The 22,547-nt window shown below is 37.5% G+C and overlaps 2 protein-coding genes and 1 non-coding gene across 3 annotated transcripts in view; 2 read left to right on the plus strand and 1 right to left on the minus strand.

Moving 5' to 3' along the window:
- LOC101294678 (protein RRP5 homolog) overlaps positions 1-8,106 on the plus strand; it is a 15,888-nt gene extending 7,782 nt beyond the window's left edge. The window contains exons 19-40 of the mRNA XM_004303323.1: positions 124-204; positions 302-376; positions 464-565; positions 817-985; positions 1,092-1,240; positions 1,466-1,549; positions 1,652-1,752; positions 1,973-2,126; positions 2,269-2,343; positions 2,454-2,598; positions 3,286-3,928; positions 4,098-4,158; positions 4,256-4,401; positions 4,495-4,678; positions 4,867-4,965; positions 5,353-5,735; positions 5,832-6,008; positions 6,363-6,459; positions 6,545-6,700; positions 6,782-7,012; positions 7,097-7,180; positions 7,267-8,106. Coding sequence (XP_004303371.1) covers positions 124-204; positions 302-376; positions 464-565; positions 817-985; positions 1,092-1,240; positions 1,466-1,549; positions 1,652-1,752; positions 1,973-2,126; positions 2,269-2,343; positions 2,454-2,598; positions 3,286-3,928; positions 4,098-4,158; positions 4,256-4,401; positions 4,495-4,678; positions 4,867-4,965; positions 5,353-5,735; positions 5,832-6,008; positions 6,363-6,459; positions 6,545-6,700; positions 6,782-7,012; positions 7,097-7,180; positions 7,267-7,374 — 3,504 coding nt within the window. The 3' untranslated portion in view covers positions 7,375-8,106. The remainder of the gene's footprint in view (positions 1-123; positions 205-301; positions 377-463; positions 566-816; positions 986-1,091; positions 1,241-1,465; positions 1,550-1,651; positions 1,753-1,972; positions 2,127-2,268; positions 2,344-2,453; positions 2,599-3,285; positions 3,929-4,097; positions 4,159-4,255; positions 4,402-4,494; positions 4,679-4,866; positions 4,966-5,352; positions 5,736-5,831; positions 6,009-6,362; positions 6,460-6,544; positions 6,701-6,781; positions 7,013-7,096; positions 7,181-7,266) is intronic.
- A 1,361-nt stretch (positions 8,107-9,467) lies between these two features.
- Positions 9,468-21,555, minus strand: LOC101294962 (pre-mRNA-splicing factor rse-1-like). The gene is made up of 15 exons (XM_004303324.1): positions 21,379-21,555; positions 21,159-21,293; positions 21,002-21,081; positions 20,719-20,802; positions 19,685-19,772; positions 19,374-19,528; positions 17,207-19,229; positions 15,843-16,153; positions 14,973-15,288; positions 14,666-14,821; positions 14,330-14,480; positions 12,995-13,071; positions 11,766-11,896; positions 10,594-10,702; positions 9,468-10,109 (listed from the first exon to the last, which is right to left on the minus strand). The coding sequence occupies exons 1-15, from the start codon at positions 21,553-21,555 to the stop codon at positions 9,912-9,914; spliced, it is 4,191 nt and encodes a 1,396-aa protein (XP_004303372.1). The 3' UTR covers positions 9,468-9,911.
- A 295-nt stretch (positions 21,556-21,850) lies between these two features.
- Positions 21,851-21,922, plus strand: TRNAM-CAU. The gene has a single exon. It is a non-coding gene; the product is annotated as a tRNA-Met (tRNA).
- Positions 21,923-22,547: the final 625 nt, after the last annotated feature.

Below are 22,547 nucleotides of genomic sequence, written 5' to 3' on the forward strand. Positions count from 1 at the left end.
CGGTGCGGACGTCCGCTCCTGATCCGGCCTGTATATATATGTATGTAACTTTTAATTCTGTTATGAATTGATATGAAAATGGTTGTTGTGTTCTGATTCATGTGAGCATATTTGTTTGATTAGGGCTACATTTGTAACTTAATTGACACTGGGTGCTTTGTTCGCTTCCTGGGGCGTGTAACTGGTTTCTCCCCAAGGCACAAGGTTCTTTCTTTGCCCTTAAGTTTGCGTAATTTACTGCTTGTTCTGTTCTATTTAAGTCCATCAATTTTTATATCTATCTTCTTCTTGATTTTATTAGGCAATGGATGACTATAAAGGGGACCTTTCAGAAGCATATTACATTGGCCAGTCTGTCCGGAGTACTATTCTCGATGTTAGTGAACTGTTGTTTAACACTGCAATTTTTGAATTGGAACTTGTTAAACATATTAGTAACTGCATTTCTGAACTCTTTTCTCAGGTCAATAGTGAAACAGGTAGAATAACACTATCATTGAAGCAGTCATCGTGCTCTTCAACAGATGCCTCTTTTATCCAGGAATACTTTGTTTCAGAGGACAAGGTAAACTTCTACGGCAGAGTTTTATTTTGAGTTTTCTTGAATTGGCCAGTGCTCTTTAATTTACTGTGATATTTAATCAAATATATCCATTAGCTTCATATACTATCTCTTGTACTTTATTGACATATACATATATATTTCATCTTTTTGTATCGTGTACGGGATTCTCACAAGCCTGGCTCCTCTATTATGATACAGCTGGATTTCTGTTTTATAGCTTTAAACCTTCAAATTCTTTCTTTGTGGTATAGATTGCTAAGCTGCAAATATTGAATTCAAAAGAATCAAGATCAAATTGGTCAGAAGGGTTTACAATTGGCAGTGTTGTTGAGGGGAAGGTCCAGGAGGCAAAGGACATTGGAGTTGTTGTCAGCTTTGAGAAATATAGTGATGTCTTCGGTTTCATCACACACTATCAATGTCAGTTTTTTATCAAAGACTTGGTTAATTGATTTATTCCTCTTTTACAAACCATAACGTAATTCTGTTTTTTTTTTTTCTTTTTCTTTCTCTGTAATCTTTGCAGTAGCTGGTACCACCGTAGAAACAGGATCCATCGTGCGAGCAGTTGTACTTGATGTTGCCAAGGCAGAGCACCTAGTTGACTTATCTCTCAAACCAGAATTCATTACTAACTTAAAACAAGAAAGTTCCAAGAGCCAAACTCATAAGAAGGTTAAATGCATTCCCAGCTGTCTCTAGTTTTTATGATTTTGATTGTACTCAGTAGTGAGTATGTTAGTACTGAAGGAAAAATGTGGAGAAATGTTTACTGTTCCTCTACCGTTTGAATTTATACTTGTGGGATTGTATATCAGTCATATCTTAAAAGTTTCATTACCTCTGCTTTCTTTTCTGTTTTCCCAACTTGTACCTTGTACTTCATGACATTGATTTCAGAAACGAAGAAGAGAAGTGTCAGATGATCCTGAGTTACACGAAACCGTAAATGCTGTTGTTGAGATTGTGAAGGAGAATTACCTGGCAAGTTTTCATGATGATACAAGTTAAAGATGATAGTTTGGAAAAATTGTTTTATAGATATGTCACCTTCTTTTCCTCTTACTTTGGTAATGTACGTTGCAGGTTCTTTCCATCCCAAAGTATAACTATGTTGTAGGATATGCATCAGTTTCTGATTACAACACTCAAAAGTTTCCCCAGAAACAGTTTCTGAATGGACAAAGGTATCATTCTCTTGGTGCTGATTCACAATTTTCTTTATTACGCTTTTATTTTGTCCATATCTCTATGATATTTGGCCTTGTTGTCATGGATAAATTTTGGGTTCAGTGGTATACTATGTTCTTTCCCCAATTCTCTCCCTCCCTCCGTTTGTACAAGACATTTGAGAATATACACAAATTTGATTGTCAGTTACATGAGATTTTATCGTTGATTATCCAGTGTCAGTGCTACTGTCATGGCCCTTCCAAGCCCTACAACTGCTGGGAGATTGCTTTTGCTAGTTAATTCTTTGAGTGAGTCAGCTGATAGTTCCAGCTCAAAGAGGGCAAAAAAGAAATCCAGCTACAAAGTGGGATCTGTGGTCCAGGCAGAGGTATTTACTTTTCTTTTTCTTTTTTCAGTTTTTCCGGTTTTATTTACAGCTTAGGGTTAAAGTATCTGTGGATAGACGTGTATATCTATTGGACTGGTAGAGTACTCATTTGTTGTTGTTAATACATGTTGTCACCATCCAGATTACTGAAATTAAGCCTCTTGAACTACGATTGAAGTTTGGAATCGGCTTTCATGGACGGGTCCGTATAACAGAGGTAAATTTATGAATGAGTTGATATAAGTCTATAAATTTGACTGGTACTTCGTTTTTTAATGTCTACTTGTTGCGCTTATGATAATTTTTCCCTTGACCACTATTGGGCAGGTAAATGATGATGTTCTGGAAGATCCATTTAATAACTTCAGAATTGGGCAAACCGTCACTGCAATTATCATTGCAAAGACTAATTCAGATAACAACAAAAAGAGTTTCCAGTGGGATCTGTCACTAAAACCTAGTTTGTTAACAGGTAAACTAATATCAAGTATTTCTTTCCCTGAATTGGTTCCACTACTTTTTCTTTCCTTGTAAATTTACTTTTACTACTCTGACTCTTTGAGCCTCATCCAGCCTCATCCAGGGTTATCTGTAACTTTGTACACCATCTATTATTATAAAAAAAATTGGTTGCTCTCTTCCATCCTCATTGATATTAAGCCATTTCTTATATCCAGAAATGTACCTCCTGTATGCTTATACTCTTTGAGCATCATCATGAGTGTATATTATGTATATGTTTTATTGTTGTATGAAAAAATGAAGGTCCTCATCTATCTTTGTAGACATTTTCGTATAAAAATATACACACACACAGACATACTTATATCTAAAAATGTACCTCCTGTATAGTGATGGGCCATCAGATCTCCATTCAAAATTTTAGTCTTCTCTTTAGTTATTTCTTTGACTTCATGGAAGAAATGATTCCTTGTTGATTGTCTGCTTGTGGAGTTGAAATTCCAATAAATGTACTTGTTATCTTTTGTTTAAAGTACCCTTTCTTCTTCAGTCTCTGTCTTCATGCTGATTAAGTTATTTAGCTGCTCTTATTGCTTAATTTATGGTGGTTGGCCAATTAACTGTTTGATGTAGTTTATGTACTTGAACCTTTGATCGCTAATAAAGTCTTATAAGCTCTTGTATGTGTTCTTTTCAGGTTCCTGTGAAATAGAGGGAAGTGTTATGAATGAAGATCTCAATTTTTCAATTGGAAAACATGTTACTGGCTATGTGTGCAAGGTGGATGCTGAATGGGTCTGGTTAACAATATCTCGGAATGTTAGGGCTCAGATTTTCATTCTTGACAGCGCTTGTGAGCCAAGTGAACTTCAAGAGTTTCAGAAACGGTTTCATGTTGGAAATGCTGTATCTGGTCATGTTTTAAGTGTTAGCAAGGAGAAAAAGCTATTACGGCTGGTTTCATATCCATTTTCTCCCGTCTCCAATAAAACAGTTGACCATGAGGTGACAAAGATGGATGCAAATGTTAGCATGCTGAATGCAACTGCTCATATTCGTGAGGGATGTGTTGTAGCTGGGAGGATTATTAAAAAGCTTCCAGGTGTTGGTGGATTGACTGTGCAAATTGGTCCCCATATGTATGGCAGGGTTCATTATAGTGAACTTTCTGACTCATGGGTGTCCAACCCATTGTCTGGATACGAGGAAGGACAATTTGTTAAATGCAAGGTCCTTGAATGTAGTCGCTCTGGACAGGGAACTTTTCACTTTGAGTTGTCATTACGATCTACTTTAGTTGGCACGCCTTGTCAAGATTCCAATGTACCTGACAATGATACGTAAGTCATTTCCATGCAGATATTTTAGTCTTGAATGGAAGTTTATTTGTTTATGACATGTTTTTTTTTTATAGAATATAGATTGATCTAGCGTCAGTTTCAGATGCCATGCCTTGGATTCTACTATTATATTATACTATTCAAGGGAGTAACGTATTTTGTTGTTCAGGCTTACTCATATGGAGCGAGTGGAAAAGATTGACGATCTGAAACCTAATATGGTCGTACAGGTTGTGGAAGTTTCTTATATGCTCCTAAGCTTTGCTTGAAAATTTGTTTTCTAACTTGTACATACGGAGTCTTATGTGGATTATCTGGATCTTATAGGGTTATGTGAAAAATGTTTCATCAAAAGGATGTTTTATTCTGCTTTCACGGAAGCTTGATGCCAGAATTCTTGTCTCCAATTTGTCTGATGGATATGTGGATGATCCTGAAAAGGAATTCCCAGTTGGAAAACTTGTTACCGGCAGGTAAGTAATTTTGTTTATCATGCTGGGCAAAATAGGTACTTATTGGCAAAAACGTATCCTGTGTTGAACTCTTACTAAGAATTTTAAGTGCAGGGTGTCATCTGTGGAGCCTTTGTCAAAGAGAGTTGAAGTTACCTTGAAGTCATTGAGTGCAAGCAGTTTGTCACAATCTGCAAAGAATAATTTGGATAGCTTGCAAGTCGGAGATATTATCTCTGGCAGGGTAAAACGACTCGAGTCATATGGGATATTCATCACAATTGACAATACAAACGTGGTAACGGATGAGAACCATCAAGCAAAGTTCATTTTCAAATCTGTAGAGTCTATACATGAATCACTGCTTTTAAATCTCCTATAGAATACTGATTTTTTTAATAACATATAGTTTTTGAAGGATTGTATTATCATATTTTCTGTTTGCACTTATGTTGAAATGATTTTTGTGCTCCTCTCTGTAATTAGGTTGGATTGTGCCATGTGTCCGAGCTTTCAGAAGATAAAAAGGAAAATTTTGAAAGTAAATATAGAACAGGAGAGAGGGTGACAGCAAAAGTATTGAAGGTACTTATCTTGTCTGTTACGTATGGTTGTATAATTTTCCTGTTTAGTTTCTTGATTTTTCATAAACATTTTGAGATTTATTATTAATTACTAAAATCCCTATTGCTGTAGCATTTTTTTATCTTGTAATTTTGACAATTTGTGCAGCTTTTTTTTATTTAATAACTAAAGCCCTATTATTTGTTTCATTTTATTTTTTAGTCTGTGAACTATCTTTTTGCAATTTTTGGAATTGTTCTGTCTGTAAAGTGTTTTGGCCTGGTTTGATTAGGTAAGTAGTTGTTGTGTTTCTGCTTCATTGCAGATTCAGTTTAATAGCCTGCAACTCTTTTTATGCGGTATATTGGTATGCATATTATGATAGGTTAATTCAACTTCCATGATCAGGTGGATAAGGAGAGGCACCGGGTTTCACTTGGAATGAAGGATTTGTATATTATGGAAAATAGTGATCAAACACCTCCAAAACAAGATCTTGATGAACCTATCAGAAAGACTGCTTTGGTGGATGATAGTAGGTCAGTAACAGTAATGTGTCCTGTAGACAGTCTCCTTGGGGACCAAAACATGGAGATTGATCATGAAAATGCAGAGTTCCAGTTTCTTGCACAAGCAGAATCAAGAGCTTTTATTCCTCCGCTTGAAGTCACTCTTGATGACTCAGACCAAGGCGATGGGACTGTTAGCCAGGATCGAGAGCTTCCTGAAGTGGATAACACTGTAGATGACAAGAAAAAGAAGCTCACCAAGAAAAAAGCAAGGGATGAGAGGTGATTATACACATGTTGGCTTTTGTTTTAGCTCAGCAATTTCAATGCTCCCTACTTTCTCTTCTATTTTTATTAAATCTGAAACAATTTTTGCAGGGAGCGTGAGATAAGGGCAGCTGAGGAAAGACTATTGGAGAAAGATATACCTAGGACTGATGAGGAATTTGAGAAACTAGTTAGAAGTTCTCCAAATAGCAGTTATGTTTGGATAAAATATATGGAATTTGTGCTCTCTATGGCTGATGTTGAGAAGGCGCGCTCTATTGCTAAAAGGTATTTATCTAGCAAAAACACATGTTGCCCATTTACTACTATTACAGTTATATCGTATAAGTAACTTATCGTAAGAGCCTCCTGTGAGTCATAAATTGAAACTCTGCATTTTCATGTCAGTATATATTATATATCTCTCTCTCTCTCTCAACTAATCTTTGAAATAGAAAAGAGTTGAATCCAGCTGATAGATATACTAAACATTTTCATTCATTTAACTACTATAGAAAAGTCTTGGTTGTTATACGGTGCTTTTAGATTCTAGGATGTCCATTCCTGTGTCGGTCCTGGCATGTTCATAGGGATACCTTATTTGCATAAGTCAGCTTTAATGTTGCTCTTTTCTCTGTAAAGGGCTTTGGAGACGATAAACTTCCGAGAAGAGAATGAGAAGCTCAATGTTTGGGTGGCTTATTTTAATTTGGAAAGCAAATATGGAAGTCCTCCAGAGGTAATAAAAATACTAAAGCTCTCGTTTTTCTGACATTGTTATTCTAATGTTGACATGGAGTCCGTTAATTATATTCGTCTTTCAGGAGGCTGTAATGAAAGTCTTTAAAGAAGCATTGCTGTATAATGATCCCAAAAAGGTTCATCTAGCACTCTTGGGAGTGTTTGAGAGGTCTGAGCTACACAAGTTAGCCGATGAGCTTGCTGATAACATGATTAAGAGGTTTAAGAAGTCTTGCAAGGTACATTATGACGTCCTACATTTGTTTTTCTCCTATTTAGCTGTTTGATAATTATAAACGCTATATTTTATGGAATTTTAGGTATGGCTAAGGCGGGTACAGAGGCTCTTGGTGCAACAGCAGGATGGGGTTCAGGATTTTATCTCTCGTGCTGAAAAGATCCTTCCTAAGCATAAGCATATCAAATTCTTGTCACAGACAGCCATACTTGAGTTCAAATGTGGGAACCCAGAGAGAGGGCGATCCTTGTTTGAAAATATTCTGAGGCAAAATCCGAAGAGAACTGACTTGTGGAGTGTTTATCTTGATCAAGTACAGTTCCTGTTCTTTATTATAGTGTTATTATTTTTTTATTGTTATATTTGAGACAATATTCACTCGTGTCGACTGTGGCAGGAAATTCGGCTTGGAGATACTGATCTGATTCGCGCACTCTTTGAGAGGGCAACTAGTTTGAGCCTCCCAGCTAAAAAGATGAAAGTGTGTACAATTATGTGTTAATTGTGAATATTTATCATTGTGTTTCCTGTTGAAGCTAATTTTGGACTTCATTCATGGATTTGCAGTTCTTGTTCAAAAAATATCTGGACTATGAAGAGCGTCACGGTAATGAAGATAGGGCCAATTACGTGAAACAGAAAGCCATGAGTTATGTTGAAAATACAGTAGCTTGACATCACTTGTTCTTCTCATAAGAACAGAAGATTCTTTGTGATTGCTAACCAGTTAGCTGCTAGCCTTGACAGGACAGACTCCATGGCGAATTTTTTTGCCACCGTGATCACTATTATTGGCTGGCCCACGCTTCTTCGAGGAAATGCTTGTCCGGATGTAAATGGTACTTTGTAATGAAATGGATTGAGAAACTGCAACGAGGATGGAATTTTGAGGTGGGAAACCCCAAGGGTTATGGGATTGAATATTTATAGGGACCGATTGGCTCAAGTAGCCGCCAGAATGTAACACTCTAGGATCGGATGGGTTTAATTTATTTTATTTATGTCCTGGAAGAGAGAAGGCGGGCATTTCCCAGTGGTGGTGAAATTCGGCTCTTTTAGTATTCTTGAATCTTTTAAGATGGTACATATAAATTTTGTAGTCGAGAGTAAAATGTATCGTAAAGAAGCGGCAGTGCATTGTCAGAGAATTGTAGTCGCTTAAAAATTCGTTGGTGAACTCAGGAACTTAGTTGCACTTCTCAAAGCTTGTCACCTCCTTTCTCTATTTGAGTTGATTATGACTCGGTTGCAAACTTAACTTGCAAGAGATTGGGAAATCAAGAAATCTGCAACAAAAGTCTCTTAAAAACAAGATACTGAAGAACCAGGTCATTTACATATATAATAATTTCATTTATTTGACTTGGAGAAGCTTTTTCAGAACTTTTAAGAGCGAAGGGTAAGCAGTCAGCTGAGGGAAATGTCCTTGTGTCTCCAGGATTCCAACTTTTGTCTCCAGCCTTTTTTTCATGTAAGATGCAACTGATTCTGGAACCAGTGTCTTTCTTTGAATGGATTATGCTAGTTCGCACCGTTACTTTCGGCAAAACTTTTCTGAGGTCTTTTCTCGGGTTTCATTCCACTGCAGTTGTGTTTTTTGAACCTATTGTTCCTTTTTTTTTTGGTTCTGAAAATTTTGAACAAAACTTGGTACCTAACTTGAGAAATTTGTGTCGATTTGGTTGAAGATAGCATTGACCTCTGGTCTGGTAAAGCCTCCGATGTTATTCAAAGAAAATGTAAAGAGCACAAATGTAAATTACAGGAAAGGTAAATTGCTCGAATATAAAACTTTAGTTACCATAATCTCAGCAATAAATCGTTAATGAGTCGCGATGGTCGCTCATCAACAACCGCGGTCATTCATAGACCCGGCCCACTTGATATGCCATGTGAGTGTTGCCAAATTTAGGTGCAAACAGATACCAAATTACTAGTTTGGAAGAAGGTCGGGAACATACAAACATTTGTCATATAATAACTTGACTGGAGATTTGCCAAGTTCACTTGGATCCTTCAAAAATCTTACTGAATTGTGACAGTATTGGTTTTTTGTTCTAGTCAACTTGCTATACATGACTGCGTGACATAATTTATATGTTCATTTGGTTCATGTATCTGCAGCTACTTGCAGAATAACCAATTCATTGGATCAGTTGCTTGCCTGGCTAAACATCCACTAATCACTCTGTAGGTTTCTACAATTGCATTCTCTTTCAAGCGTTTTCCATTGTCATTGGTTTGTTGTTTTGATGATTATTGATTACTTACACTTTCTATGATCAGGAACATCGAAGACAACAATTTCAGTGGTATCATCCCATTCATTATTTTCGGTCCATACCGAATTTAAGGTAAGTGATCAACTGTATATGGTTACCTCTCATCTGCCCGCAATTCAGATAAACAAGTAGACGTCAAGTGTTGATTTCCCTTTCAGGTTGGGGGAAATAGATTTGTTCATTTGGTCGGTGCCATGAAGAAGGGCAACACCAAATAAAAAACAGCACTACTTGAATTTACAATCATTTAGATTTAAGTTTATGACCTTAAATGGATGTTTTGAATGAATTTTATTATTTTATCTTACTGTTGCAATGACATTGCTATTTGCGATAATGACATTAATTGGTTCTTTAGTTTAATTCTCGAGTGTTGGGGTTCTCTGGGTACTATTTTGCAAAACAGATGGTGGTCGAAACTTAAGACTGTTTGGTGATCGAAGCCAACTTTGAATACAAGAGAAATGTGGTTCAGATGCATATTTGTGCCTCTTAAGTTTGAAAACGTTCATTTGAAACTGTCTCTCAAATATGCACCTCCCAATGTGGTTCATTTTCCATGTAATATACAGAATCATCGTCATAGTCATACATCAGAATGATAGGCAACAATACCAGCTTACATGATAAAGGAACATAAAATTTACATGACAAAGGGTGTAATTCAACCCATCTTTTACACATACATACAAATGTAACAGCTGCCCCGCTCTTTAATCTAGCTAAAAAAATGTGGCTCCGAGATAAACTTTATCAGTATGATTGTTAGCTCCATGGTATCAACAGTCAAGGATTTCAGGCTTGCCAATCAACGGTTCAAGGCAACAGGAGGACAACGAGGAGGTGCCACGAAAGACTTTTGGCACCAATGGTTCCTTGGTTCAAGGCTTGGAGACCCAATTCCAGCTCATGTTTGAAAGAAACAAAAACTTAGTTTAGGGCATAGTGAACTCGCTCAAGGAGTTGCACCACCTGATTGACCGGAACAGGTGAACTTCGGAATTTCAAACGCGACTTTACTGTGCTTCGTACACAAATAGGTGATGATAATACAGCCTCTTGTTGCACACTTGTGAGCTCCAGGAACTGAGTGAGCATGTCCGCATCAAGAATCTTGGGTACTCCGACCTGCATGAACAAACATTACACACAAGCTCACACCACGTTCACTCATAAAAACAAAAGGACATTAAATATTTTCTACTATTGCAGCAATTATCTCATACACTCCATATATTTCAAGATAGGTTTAATTGCAGTAGAGCTATATAAGCAATCTTTTTTGTTTTCTTGTGTCAGGTCTCTCTTCAGCTAATAAAAGGAACCTTAAAACCAGGAAACCAAACCCACCAATATATCAATGTTTTCTCGCAAACAATTTTCTCAAGTACTAAATTTGAACTACAACTGTCAACCTGGTCAAATTTGGTTGTTCACATAAAACATTGTTCTCAGCCCAATCATTGGGCAGCAGTACCAGAAGTTCACAGCCATTTCATATATTAAAGGTAGAAGAAAAGAAAACAGAAAGAGGTAAAAGCTACTATGACAGGTTTTATGCCTACACGTGTTCATACTCATAACTCATTCAAGCATGCAAGTTATGCCTTACCGGATTTTCACGGCTACGAAACTCATTATGATCATTTCCAAGAATAGGAGCAGTTAATGGATGCACCGCCAGTCTATCTTGGACAGCTTCTAAGAGTTCATATTCCTCCCTGCAGAAATAAATTAATTATATGCTAGTATTAAATACAGTGTTGAATTAGAATCAAAACTGTACCAAACGAGAGAACTGAATGAAAATCTACAACAGAAAGCAAACAGTACAGTGTAACTTCAAGAATATTGACCATGTATTACAACATTCAAAATGGTGGACCAGTAAATCTCAATGAATCTAGGAACTTTGGCAAGAAATAGAACTATTGGGACCCTGGTGCGTTTGTAGGCCTGTAGGTGGGAAAATTGTTAAAGGCGCTTCTTTCTCAATTTCAACCCATCTGACATCCTCATTGAACAGCTATTAACACAAGATTGACATCATAGGAAAGACCATGGCCCATAGGCTCACTGGGCTTCTAACCAGATAGTAGGTTGAGCACGGTGCACATGGCACTTTAGAGTGCAGGCTTGATCCAAGCCTTGCAGCCTGTTTGAATATTGATCAACACACTCAGAATATGTGAATATTGTAATAATACTATTCTACTAAATTATTTCCTATCACAACAGAAATAAGATGGTTTTTATTCTCTGGTTTATTAAGAAAATTAGTGGAGGCCTATTGGCATACAACACATGTGCAGGTACAGTAAAGGCCTACTGGCACGCAACCCATGCAAGCCATGTGGAGCCCCACAAATAATTCTGAAAGCCTTTTAGGTGGTATGTCAGTCCAATGAAAGATAGCGAGCCCACAATGTGAAGACTTCCGATGAAGGAGGGCATCACCGGCCAAGACTTGAAATTTGAAAAGTTGAAAATGAACATCTCCTTAACTACAAATCAGGATACTCTGATATATCCTGCCTAGAAAAGCAAGAAACACTGTATGGTGTAGTATAACTTTCTGGGAAGGTTCACTAAACTGAAATGCAGGTTTAACCCTGGGAAATAGAAAGAGGGGGAGCTGAGTTTACTTGCTCAAATAAGCTAGAACACAGAAGAGCTCGTATATATTATGGTGTTCACACATTTTGATCAACACTACATGTAAACGCATGATTCTGCACAACTCTGCAAATGTATGAGAATGAGAACGAGGACTATTTTGCTTACCTCGATATTGGAACGAAGGTTATTATGCTTCCAAGCAGTGTACTGACAATAATACCGTTTTGAGCAAAGTCGATACTTCCATCACCACCTTTCATTGCATCGTCAGCTGGCAGTTTATACGAAAAAGAGCCCTAGAAAGATCATCATAAAATGTCACCCCAAAGTAAGCAACTAAACATGATATCAGCTCAAAAGAAATGTAAAATAATCTATGTGCAGAACATAGTGCTCTCTCATTTCAGATACAACAGTTTCTCTGTCGACATTCAGTTCAAATTATCTGCAGTTTTCTCATGTTTAAAGTCAAAATAGAATTTATGTTGCAAGAAAAAAGTATTCATCAAAGTGTCCGGCCGAAACCCGTTTACCAACCTTTGAACAAAGACCTCCTACAATTACTCAAAACCATGTTTGCAGGCCAATTCTATAGTTTGTGCTGAAGCCTTTTTCATATTTAAATACCCAATAATCTTCAAGGCCTTAATAACAGACAAAATACAGGCCACAGGCCTCTATTTCTTTCTTCTATGTCAGAATGTTCCATCCAAGAAGGTAAACAAACAGAAATCTAATTTGAGATAGAACACTGTAGACAATAAAATTTAGCTTTCAATTTCCTAAAACTGGCATTGGGGAAAGAGTCCAAAGAGTCACATTTCACTATTCATTCTGATACCCCAAACTGCTTTGCGAACTAGGGCTTGCTGCAGAACCCAAAGGTCCTTGGGAGAGGAAAATGCAAATACCTAGGTAGGACCCATGAGGATAGTGAAAAACCATAATTAGAGTAACACCTTCATTATTTTAGAACTTATAATACAATAATAACATGATGGTACATTAGTAGCAGTGAAAATACTAACCTAGTGCTTGCTTAGTTTTAATTTAGGTCTCTTTAGATAAGTGTTGATATGCAACTATTACTAAGGTACCTGTTAGATTTGTTTCCTTAGCAAGGTTGGACAGCCATTCCTCATTGTAGTGTAAAACAAGCAGAATGTAAAACTGAACTGATATATATTGAAATGCTATTTTCATTCTCTTTTTCTCTTCCTCCTTATATATTTCTTGTTGCCGTCATTGCTAGTGGTTGACCACCACTATTATACGCCAATTCCAGATATGTGGAAATTAATTAGTGCAATTCTCAGATTAACTTCAGGAAATGAGAATTTGCACATCGAACTTCTAATAATATCTACTTAAGCCAACAAGACAATGTAAAGTACCTTCTTGATGCTCATAGCTATCTCACCCATATAATAAGCACAGCTCACTGTCAAATTACATTCTGGACTCGCAGTATCTGATACAGATGGTTAAAAGAAAAATAGTTATGTTGTATCATTTTCAACAGGCACAAGACAGCATATTAACAGGTTTCGCTACCACCATCACCAGTTAAACAAATTATCTAAATTGTTAATTATGATCTTTTCTTGGTGCTGTAAGAATATCAATCTAAAAATAAATGTGACACTGTATGCATATCAATTTAATGCTGCCTGATAAGATAAAAATTTGTAGAGCTAACACGATTGATTCCACTTATATATATATATATATATATATATATATATATATATATATAGGCCGGATGTGGAGCGGACGTCCGCACTCCGGCTTAAAGTGCGGACGTCGTCCGTTCTCCACCGTCTCACCCCGGCGACGGCTTCTCTCTTTCCCGGACGACAGCACAGGCTTTCAGGACGGCTTCTCTCCTTCCAGGACCGGCCGGCGACAAGTTTTCCGGCCAACCTTGATCAATCATGGTGTTTTCCGTCCAGAGCTTCAATCCGGCCGGAAAACTTGTCGCCGGCCAGTCCTGGAAGGAGAGAAACCGTCCTAGAAGCCTGTGCTGTCGTCCGGGAAGGAGAGAAGCCGTCGCCGGCGTGAGACGGCGGAGAACAGACGACGTCCACACTTTAAGCCGGAGTGCGGACGTCCACTTCACATCCTCTCTGTATGTGTGTGTGTATACATATATAGTAGAAATCCTCAAATTCTTAAAGTAAGGAGGTCCTCTTTAGATCCTCCCTCTAAATTCTCAAATTCTTAGCAATGGTTTCCCACACTGATTCTGTGTGCGAAAAAACCAATTACATGCTAACACAAAGTACTTTCTAAGCACACAAGAACTCCACAAAAACCAAAATTTCCCACATGCCCACTACGAAAACACATTTGAATATGGTACCCGCTTCATAGTAATAATAGGTTGAAAAAAGTTTCCAAAAAGATTTTTATTCATTTGGTAGTTTCATAAACCATTTCCAACCAACAAACTATTTGATAAAATCAACTTCATACAATGGAATCAAACACGACAATCATTGTGACTGCTGTAAATCGATATCAGTAGATGAATTATAGTCTGAATTTCCAAACAGACCCAATTTCTCGCCAATTTTTGACCAGATGTATAAATAGTACAATAATAATCTCTATGAATAATCTGAGTTGCACCTCTGCTTCTGTTCCAAAGTTTGCAAAGCTAAACCAGGCATTGCAGGAACACAGTAAGATATAGACCTTGCTACTGAATTGTAATTACAGTAATTAACAATGTTTACCTTCTAAATAATCTGCACATGAAAGCACAGCAATGCTTCCCTTACGATCTGAAACAACAGCAGTGTTGACATCCATAAGAATGCAATCACCAACTAATCTCTGATACGGATCACAGTAAAGTTGCTGCAGCTTTTTGGAATCCTTCACCGCAAGAAAATAAAGCAAAAAAAGTATCAGGATAATTTTAAAAGTACAATGCATGTTTAATGCTATTTCTACTTCTAATGCAAAGCTACCTGGAAAAAAGAAAAATGGAGAGATGGAAGAGAAAGAGAGTTCAAGTGACATACGTAAACGAACAGACAAAAAGCTATAATTGCTTTTACCTCATTATAATCATAGAAAAGGATGCCATCACGGCAATCACCAACGACAATTCTTGTAAAATGTGCAGTCAAAGATGTAATTGTAAAGCGCGTCCTTGCCACAGCCCACTTCTTTACTCTTTGGGAATTTTCATGTGGAAAACCACATAAATAAAACTGAGAAAAGAAGATCAGCATCATTGTTAACAATTTGTAACGCCATAACAGAATTTACATTACAATCTGACAGCATACAGTATTGTAAAGCAGTCTTGCAGAAAATGTATATTGAAAAGGAAAAAAAAATCTCCAATAGTTAACTACTTACAGCATTACCAGCAGAAGCCAAGAAGTAGCGATCAAGATAAGGGCAGATAGCAAGCACCATTCCAGGCCACGGCATTGAAAAAGCCAAACGAAACTGCCACGTTTCAGTTTCTTCTAGTTTAATACCATCACAGCTAGTATCATCTGGGCTACTACAGAGACTACTGCTTGAAAGCTGTTCTGCAGCATACCCAACAATTTCATGAAATGGGGAAGCTCGTAGAGAAGATGACCCTGCCTTTGAGCTGAATGTCATTGAACCACTGTCTGAATTTTGCATATTTTCAAGACAGAGAACAATTAGGCGGCCTTTGGTACTGTTAAAAAAAATCCAGTTAGAATAGCATCTGTAAAGTTAGATATGAGTATGATTTGACGATTGCATATGTTGATAGGGCCTCGTAGGTGATTAACGTCCAAAAATAGGTATTGCCAGGTGCTTGGTACTCTTTATAAAATCCAGTAGCATGTGTATAACATTGAAGGAAACAAATGAAGTTATGAGTATGATGTCACACTCGTATTTTGATTGGGGCTTTATATTATGGTTTTTGTATATTCAATTAAAGTTCTTTTGAAAAAGAAAAAAAGTATTACATCACACACTCACACGTGCAATTGAAAGGCCTGACAGGTAATTAACATTGTTACTGTTAGTGAAATCAGTTAATATGGCTCATCTACAACGTTGAAGGAAAAGAGAGTTATGAGTATGATATCACACATGTGCATATTGACAGGGCTGAAGACTTCCATTTACAAATGAACCAAAGAAAAATAATAATAAGAGTCTGCTAGCCAAGGAGGAGAGGGGAGGTGAAAAAAAAAAAACAAAAAAACAAAACAAAACAAAAGAGACAGAGTTTTTTACCTTTCAGCCTCACCACAGGGCATTATGGCTGAACCAGAAGACAAACTTGTTCCAACCAAAAGAACCTGTTCGCTTCCGACCCTCATTAACTCCATCGATTTTCCTGTTTCACCGAATTCAAGTTTGAAAGATGACAGCACTGACCCACTAAGAGGATCGACACAACATATATCAGATAAGCATGTATCATCACTCAGATTAGTCCTCATCACAATCAACAGCCTGCTTTCACTATGATAAAAGACCCTTCTCGGAGTTCCTCCAAGTTGCAACTTCTGCACATTAAGCCTCTTACTGTGCACCATTTCTACCTAGAAACATCACAAAACATGGATAAGTATCAATATATTGAAAGATAATTCAGGAGACAAAACTCTTATTACAAAACCACTTCAATCACAACATACAGAGCATGCACAGAATTTTCATACCAAGACATCCAACACTAAAGTTCAATGTTGCCCACTAAGACTACATGCTATGCAGTTCGAGGTCACACAAAATCTCCCCAGCAGTGGAGAGGCCCTTGGACAATGTCAAATGACCTCACCAACTGAGCCAGCTAGTACCTAAAATTCCTAAATTTATTCCCATGAGAAAGACAGACACAAAATAAATTACAGTGGGATTTACTATGCATATTTTAAAATGTAAGATAAGAGACAACAATAAATAAAAGCAAAAAATCTACTAAGCCTGAAAGATATATCCGGAACAGTTCAAGTGTTCAGTCTTGTTCCACATCCTTAGTTCAGAGTTTTAACAGAAAAAGACCGTATGGAAATTGCCATGTTTTATCTCTCTTTTTTAATGAACAAACGCATAAAGCTCCTGTAAACTTCCATTATCACAGTTAATCCGCTAAATTAACACTTTTCTTCCCATAATCCTATAGAAGCATCTAAGTATCTAACCCATCTGGACATCTGGGATACTGCATGAATATATGCCAAATTCGCATCAAACAAAAGAATGGGACATATTTTGCAACTGCATGTTTAACTTCTGTTCTTTGTTCTTCCCAAAAGCCATTCAGTATCACTCCAACACAGATCTGTTCAAAACCCCATGCCAAGACCAGTACTCTAACAGTTCAAAACTATCATTATGATGTAGAACTGTCCACAGTTCCAAAATGTAAAAGATAAAACTCATGCTCAAGAAATCATGTAAACCTAAAGATCTCATTGTTGTGAAACTAAACCCAACTGATGTAGCTAAAGAACATCTACTTTAATATAGAATCAAGGGTAAACACTATGTATGTGTCCTCCAACGATATCCCTAGATTGAAGGCATAATTACAAGCTAACTACAGTATATGAAATGAAAGCTATAGAATAGCAAGAGAACAGAACTCTCACCAAATGTAAACAGTTCTCTGCAACGAATAAAATTCCCTTAGGGCATTCGACATAACATACAGGAGTCACATGTGTCGAAGATTGAAATGAGATAGAAGTATATGAGAGGCTGTGCCTTGCAGTATGCAGCAACCAGGGCCTATCACTGAGAACAATTATATCACCATCAAGAGAATCACTTAAAGGAACCAGGAATACAGGAGTGATGCCAATACGACGGATAGCAATCAATTGCAAATCAACAGGAAATTTGTCCTTTATATTCTCAGATAATTTAGTAGTATATACTTGTCGGCCGTAAGAATTTGCTGCTGATACACTGGATAAAACAGTATCTGTACTAACTGAAAGCCAATCAACAGGACTCTGAGGTACTACAGATGAAGGCATTCTAGAGGCAGTGGGCCATTCAAACCGAAGCAGCATTCCATTCCTTAATCCAGAAAGGACATACAATCGGTCAACTAATACAAGCCTTACATCTTGAGGAATGCAGCCACTAATAGCAGTTCCTAAAGTATTGGTTAATGAGATTGCCCCAGAAGCAAGAACACGTAGACCTTCACTAGGTGCAAGAGACAATATTTCCACCGAAGGCTTGTGTGTTCCGATAACAAAGATATTACTGATGTCAACTCCAAATGGAGGAGCAGGGACAGAACTCTCATCTACCAGACTGTTTGGAAAACCTGTAACTTTTTTCTCGTAGCAGTTCTGAGGAATGGAGATGCATGATAACTCATTTTGCAATCTCAAATGTTGCATCTCGTATATCTCATAATGATGCACTGAATACATTCTTACCCCAAGAATAAATATAAAGCAGGGATTAGATGAAGAAACAACAATTAGATTATGCCCAACAGCACCCAAACTGATACTCATATTTTCTGGGAACCAAGATGTACAAACTGGAGAAGGCAATGGAACACCATCAGATTGGGCACTCTGGGTGGGCAGACAGAGCCTGACTGCACTTTTGTGAATCTGGACCAGCATTCCATCATTTACAACACCACATGCCAAAGTAGAAACATCAGGCTGGAAACCAACTGAATCTGTCACATCAGTAAAGCTTAAGCCAACTGATAGTACCCTGGTTTCTTCAACAAATGATAGGACAAGAAATGAATGGTAAGTATCAGTCATCTTCATTCGTAATGTCCATGTACCAGTAATCCCTTGATATATAGGTGCAGTCCGTAGTAGCTTTTCCACAGTGATACCGCTTCTAATGATCCTTAAAGACCCCTCCGGAGCCACTCCACAACAAGCAAACATTTGATCATGTTTCTCATCATGGTAATCCACAACTGACATATCCAAGACTGGGGCAATGGTTTGAATAGGACTTATGTAATGAAGTGTTCCGTTTTCCATTTTCAAGACCATCCCATCCCCCATATCTACTAGTGCAGCCAGAAACCCGCCTTCAACCCACAGAAGTGCCTTGCATGGTAAACCTTTGTAAAGACACTCAGATTCTAGAACCTTAATGCCATCAGGATTGAAAATAATTTCAATCATGAAATATTCTCCTGTATCAGCAGAAATGATCATTCTTTGGTTTTTAACATTCCATGGTTCCCAACTCCATGAACACACAAATTTGTGAGTCACATTCACATTGTATTTGTCACCATCTATACACATAGGATCTAAATCACTAAGTTCCAGTAACGCACAGGCAGCTACATTAAATAAACCTCCTTCATCATCAACCTGAAGTACTCTAGACAGATCACATCCTTTAGACGACTCTTGAACAAAATTGGCCTCATCAACCACATTAGATAAGAAATTCGGGCTTGTTCTATAGACACAATAAGGGTTGTTGGCATCTCTAAGATCCATTAAAATAGCATCACCCTCCCTAAACAGAAAAGCAAATCCATACGAATGAGGAACTTCAGCAATGCTAAGTACTAAAGGTCCATCTTCTACATACTGAGAAATAACATAAATATCTTGTTCTCTAATGTTCCATCCCAGTAATAGCAATTCATTAAGGACTGCCCCACTCCTGCAATGCAAAATATTCCCAATGTATTTGAGCCAGTAAAAGTTAAGAACAGAGGATAGCATGAGAAATGGCTTCTATCATCAAAACACTTGACTTTTCAAAACATGATATCCTTTAATTCCGAAATACACATGATCATCATACCTATTTATAACAACGGCGAGTATAGGATTATGCCCCTTACTTTGATTAGGATCCTGCGAAATAAAGCTCATGCTCCAGATAGTACCTGAAATACTGTTTTTCTGGACTCTAGCAGCATTCACATCGTCATCGTTTTCAGGGGGATACACTATTTTCTGAAATGGTGGGACAGCAGAACATTTCAATAATTTTGCACGAATAGCTAGTGTTTGTAAAGTAAATAAAGCCCTGCATATGGCATATCTTCTATTTCAACCATATGACCCTAGTCGAACACTTATCATAAGAAGAGGTTTATGTAGCAGCTCAACCTTATCAATAATGTCACTGCCTCCAGACATTGAAACAGAGAACATAGCCAACCGGTCTACATATGCACTAGCAGCAATGAAGCAGCCACTGTAAACACATAAACATGAAAGGACAATATAGAGAGATGAAACTTTTATCGAAAAACAATACAAACAGAGTCCACCAAGCTAACAAACAAAAAGAGGAAAAGAAACAGCAGCATTCCAAAAGAAAAATAACCAAAAGAACTGCCTTCAAATTGTGAAGAGATTCCACACCCAAAGAGCCCCCAAATACTGAACCATATGCGATAGTTGATCTCCATTATTACCTCTAGCTTCCAAAGATATTATTTTGTTCCTCTCCATCCACAAACCAGAAGCAGCCAGCATAGCACATCACCCTAATGCCATGCCCCATTTCCATTTTTTCTGTTCTTTTGGTGGCTTTTTTTTTTCTGACCCAACTCTTGGCTACCCAATTTTCTCTCCCTCTCCTCTTTTATCATCCCAAAGAACTAAATTTTTATTTTTATTTTTTACATCATATTACAAATATACCTATCTTTCGCAAACAACATACAGAGCTTATTGCAAGAGAAACAAAAATAATGTAAACATACTATAGCAATCCTAAGATTTGCCACCAATGTAACAGAACACATAGGAAGCAAATAAGCAATCACTCTTTAATGTATCATCTAGCTTCGGCATAACAACATTCTAAAGAATTTTAAGTGTAAAATATGATGCAAAGACACCAAAGAACAGCAAATACTTACATTGGAAGACAAAAGATGAAAATAAAGATTAAAGATTTACACCAGGAATTAAAAAAGAAAAGAGAGCCCCACCATAAGTCGATACATCAAATTTTCATGAAAAAAGAAAATAGATGAACAGTTCCTAAGTTATAGCTTCCTAGACGTTTCACTTCCTACTACATAGCTGCTACGAGAAAATAGCCACAAGAAAGAAAAAAAAACAGAAACAGAAATTTCATCGGTGGTAAACTCCATTTTATAACTTAAACATAGATAGCAATAGTGACTAACCTTGAATCAATGGCTAGCATTCTTGCAAGCTGACCCCTTGAGTTTCCAGGACTGGAAAGTTGAACTTGAGTCACAGGAAAAAACCTACACAAACATTTCCAAGTGCGACGAAAATAAGAGCAAAGAAGTGTCGAATCATTTGCATTCAACAATTTTAAAACATAATAGGTAAGCATGTTGGTTACCTCCATTTGCATATAAGTCTGGAATGTGCCAATGCTTACAGCTCATGAAGAATGAACTAATACGAATAACATAACAAAGAAAGAAAATGCAGACATACTTGTGCATTTCGTTGCAAAAAGAGAGAACCGAGAGCTTCCCGGAATCAGAAACAACGACCAAAAGATCTTTCCCCAGCATCTACAACAAGAGAAACAATTTCGTAATCTATAGTTGATTCTCGAAACGAAAAGGCTGAGAGAGGCTTGAGCAGAAACCTGAGGATTCCGGCCACGGAATCTGTCATTCCATGGGAGGACGGCGATGTCTTTAATGGTGCCATACACAGGCTGCTCACAGACAGACTGTACAATCCCATCTTCACCGATAATCACCAGCTCAATCGATTTCTCCTGAAATCTCAAATATCAGATCATCTCTGTTTTCCGATTAAAGAAATGAGCTGAAAATAGAAGAGAGAGAGAGAGAGAGAGAGACCTTGGCGAAAACGATGTCGTTGGAGGAGGGGGAGCGGAGGTGGGCGGAGAGGACGTGGAGGAGAACGGAGCCGCGGAGGACGCACTTGGAGAGGAAGTGAGAAGAGGAGGAGGAGCTGGAGGTGGAGGAGGATGATCTGGAGTTGGCGGAGGAGCACTCTTCCTCAGAGACCGCCATTGACGACGACGATGGGAAGCTCCTAGGGTTTGATCTCTATCAGAGAGAGAGAGAGAGAGAGTTAAGTAAAGGGGGGTTGGGGATGTGAGTCTGGTTGGTTCGATGTGTGGGTAAGTAGGAAGTAGGGAAGGACGTCCCGAGTGTCCAGAGAGAGAGAGAATGCCGGCCTTTTTTCTATTTCCAGATTTTACTGCATTTGGTATGATTAAGATTCAAACAGTGACTGGTTTATTTTTCTATATGAAAGCCAGAGATTTGTGCATTTCTAATAAATGACATAAATAACGTATCAATAATCAGAGTGGCGCAGCGGAAGCGTGGTGGGCCCATAACCCACAGGTCCCAGGATCGAAACCTGGCTCTGATATGAAGAGTAGCTTCTGACCACTTTATTTGTTTTTTAATTTTTTGTTGGTTTCTGTATCTTAGTTTAATCACAAGGCACACAACCTTGCCAAATTGCTTGGTTTTTTTTTTTCAAAGATGTCAATTGAGCAATTAGTCATATGTTGAGTGTATGACTATGTTGATATCTTACCGAAGCTGATATTTGTTTCAGAATTTAGACTATGTTGAGTGTATTCTTTAATCTAAATAGTCAAATACGTACATTATAATAAGAACAACTTGTTAATACTTTTAAATTAACGGTTGGCAAGTGTTCGAAATTGCAATTAAGATCAATTTTCAAATTAACGGGTTGAAATATGTTTAAAATCGTAATAAAATTTAATTTTTAAAGTAGGACCAATGATAAAAAGGTATTTTTAGAAGTAACAAATGATAAAACTGTTAATAAATGTTCATCGATGATAAAACAATACATCTATTTAAATTCCTTAAAGCGTTGCCCATAAAAATAAAAAAAATTACTATCTATGCCACTGACGAAAAACGTCGAATTCTTATCCCTCTCAAGGAAAATCCACTCTCTTTCATATCTCTTCCAAATCCCAAATCCATTTCAGATCACCATCTCCTCTCTCTCTCTC

This window comes from Fragaria vesca, linkage group LG6 (genome assembly GCF_000184155.1).
Source record: "Fragaria vesca subsp. vesca linkage group LG6, FraVesHawaii_1.0, whole genome shotgun sequence".
Lineage (NCBI taxonomy): Eukaryota > Viridiplantae > Streptophyta > Magnoliopsida > Rosales > Rosaceae > Fragaria > Fragaria vesca.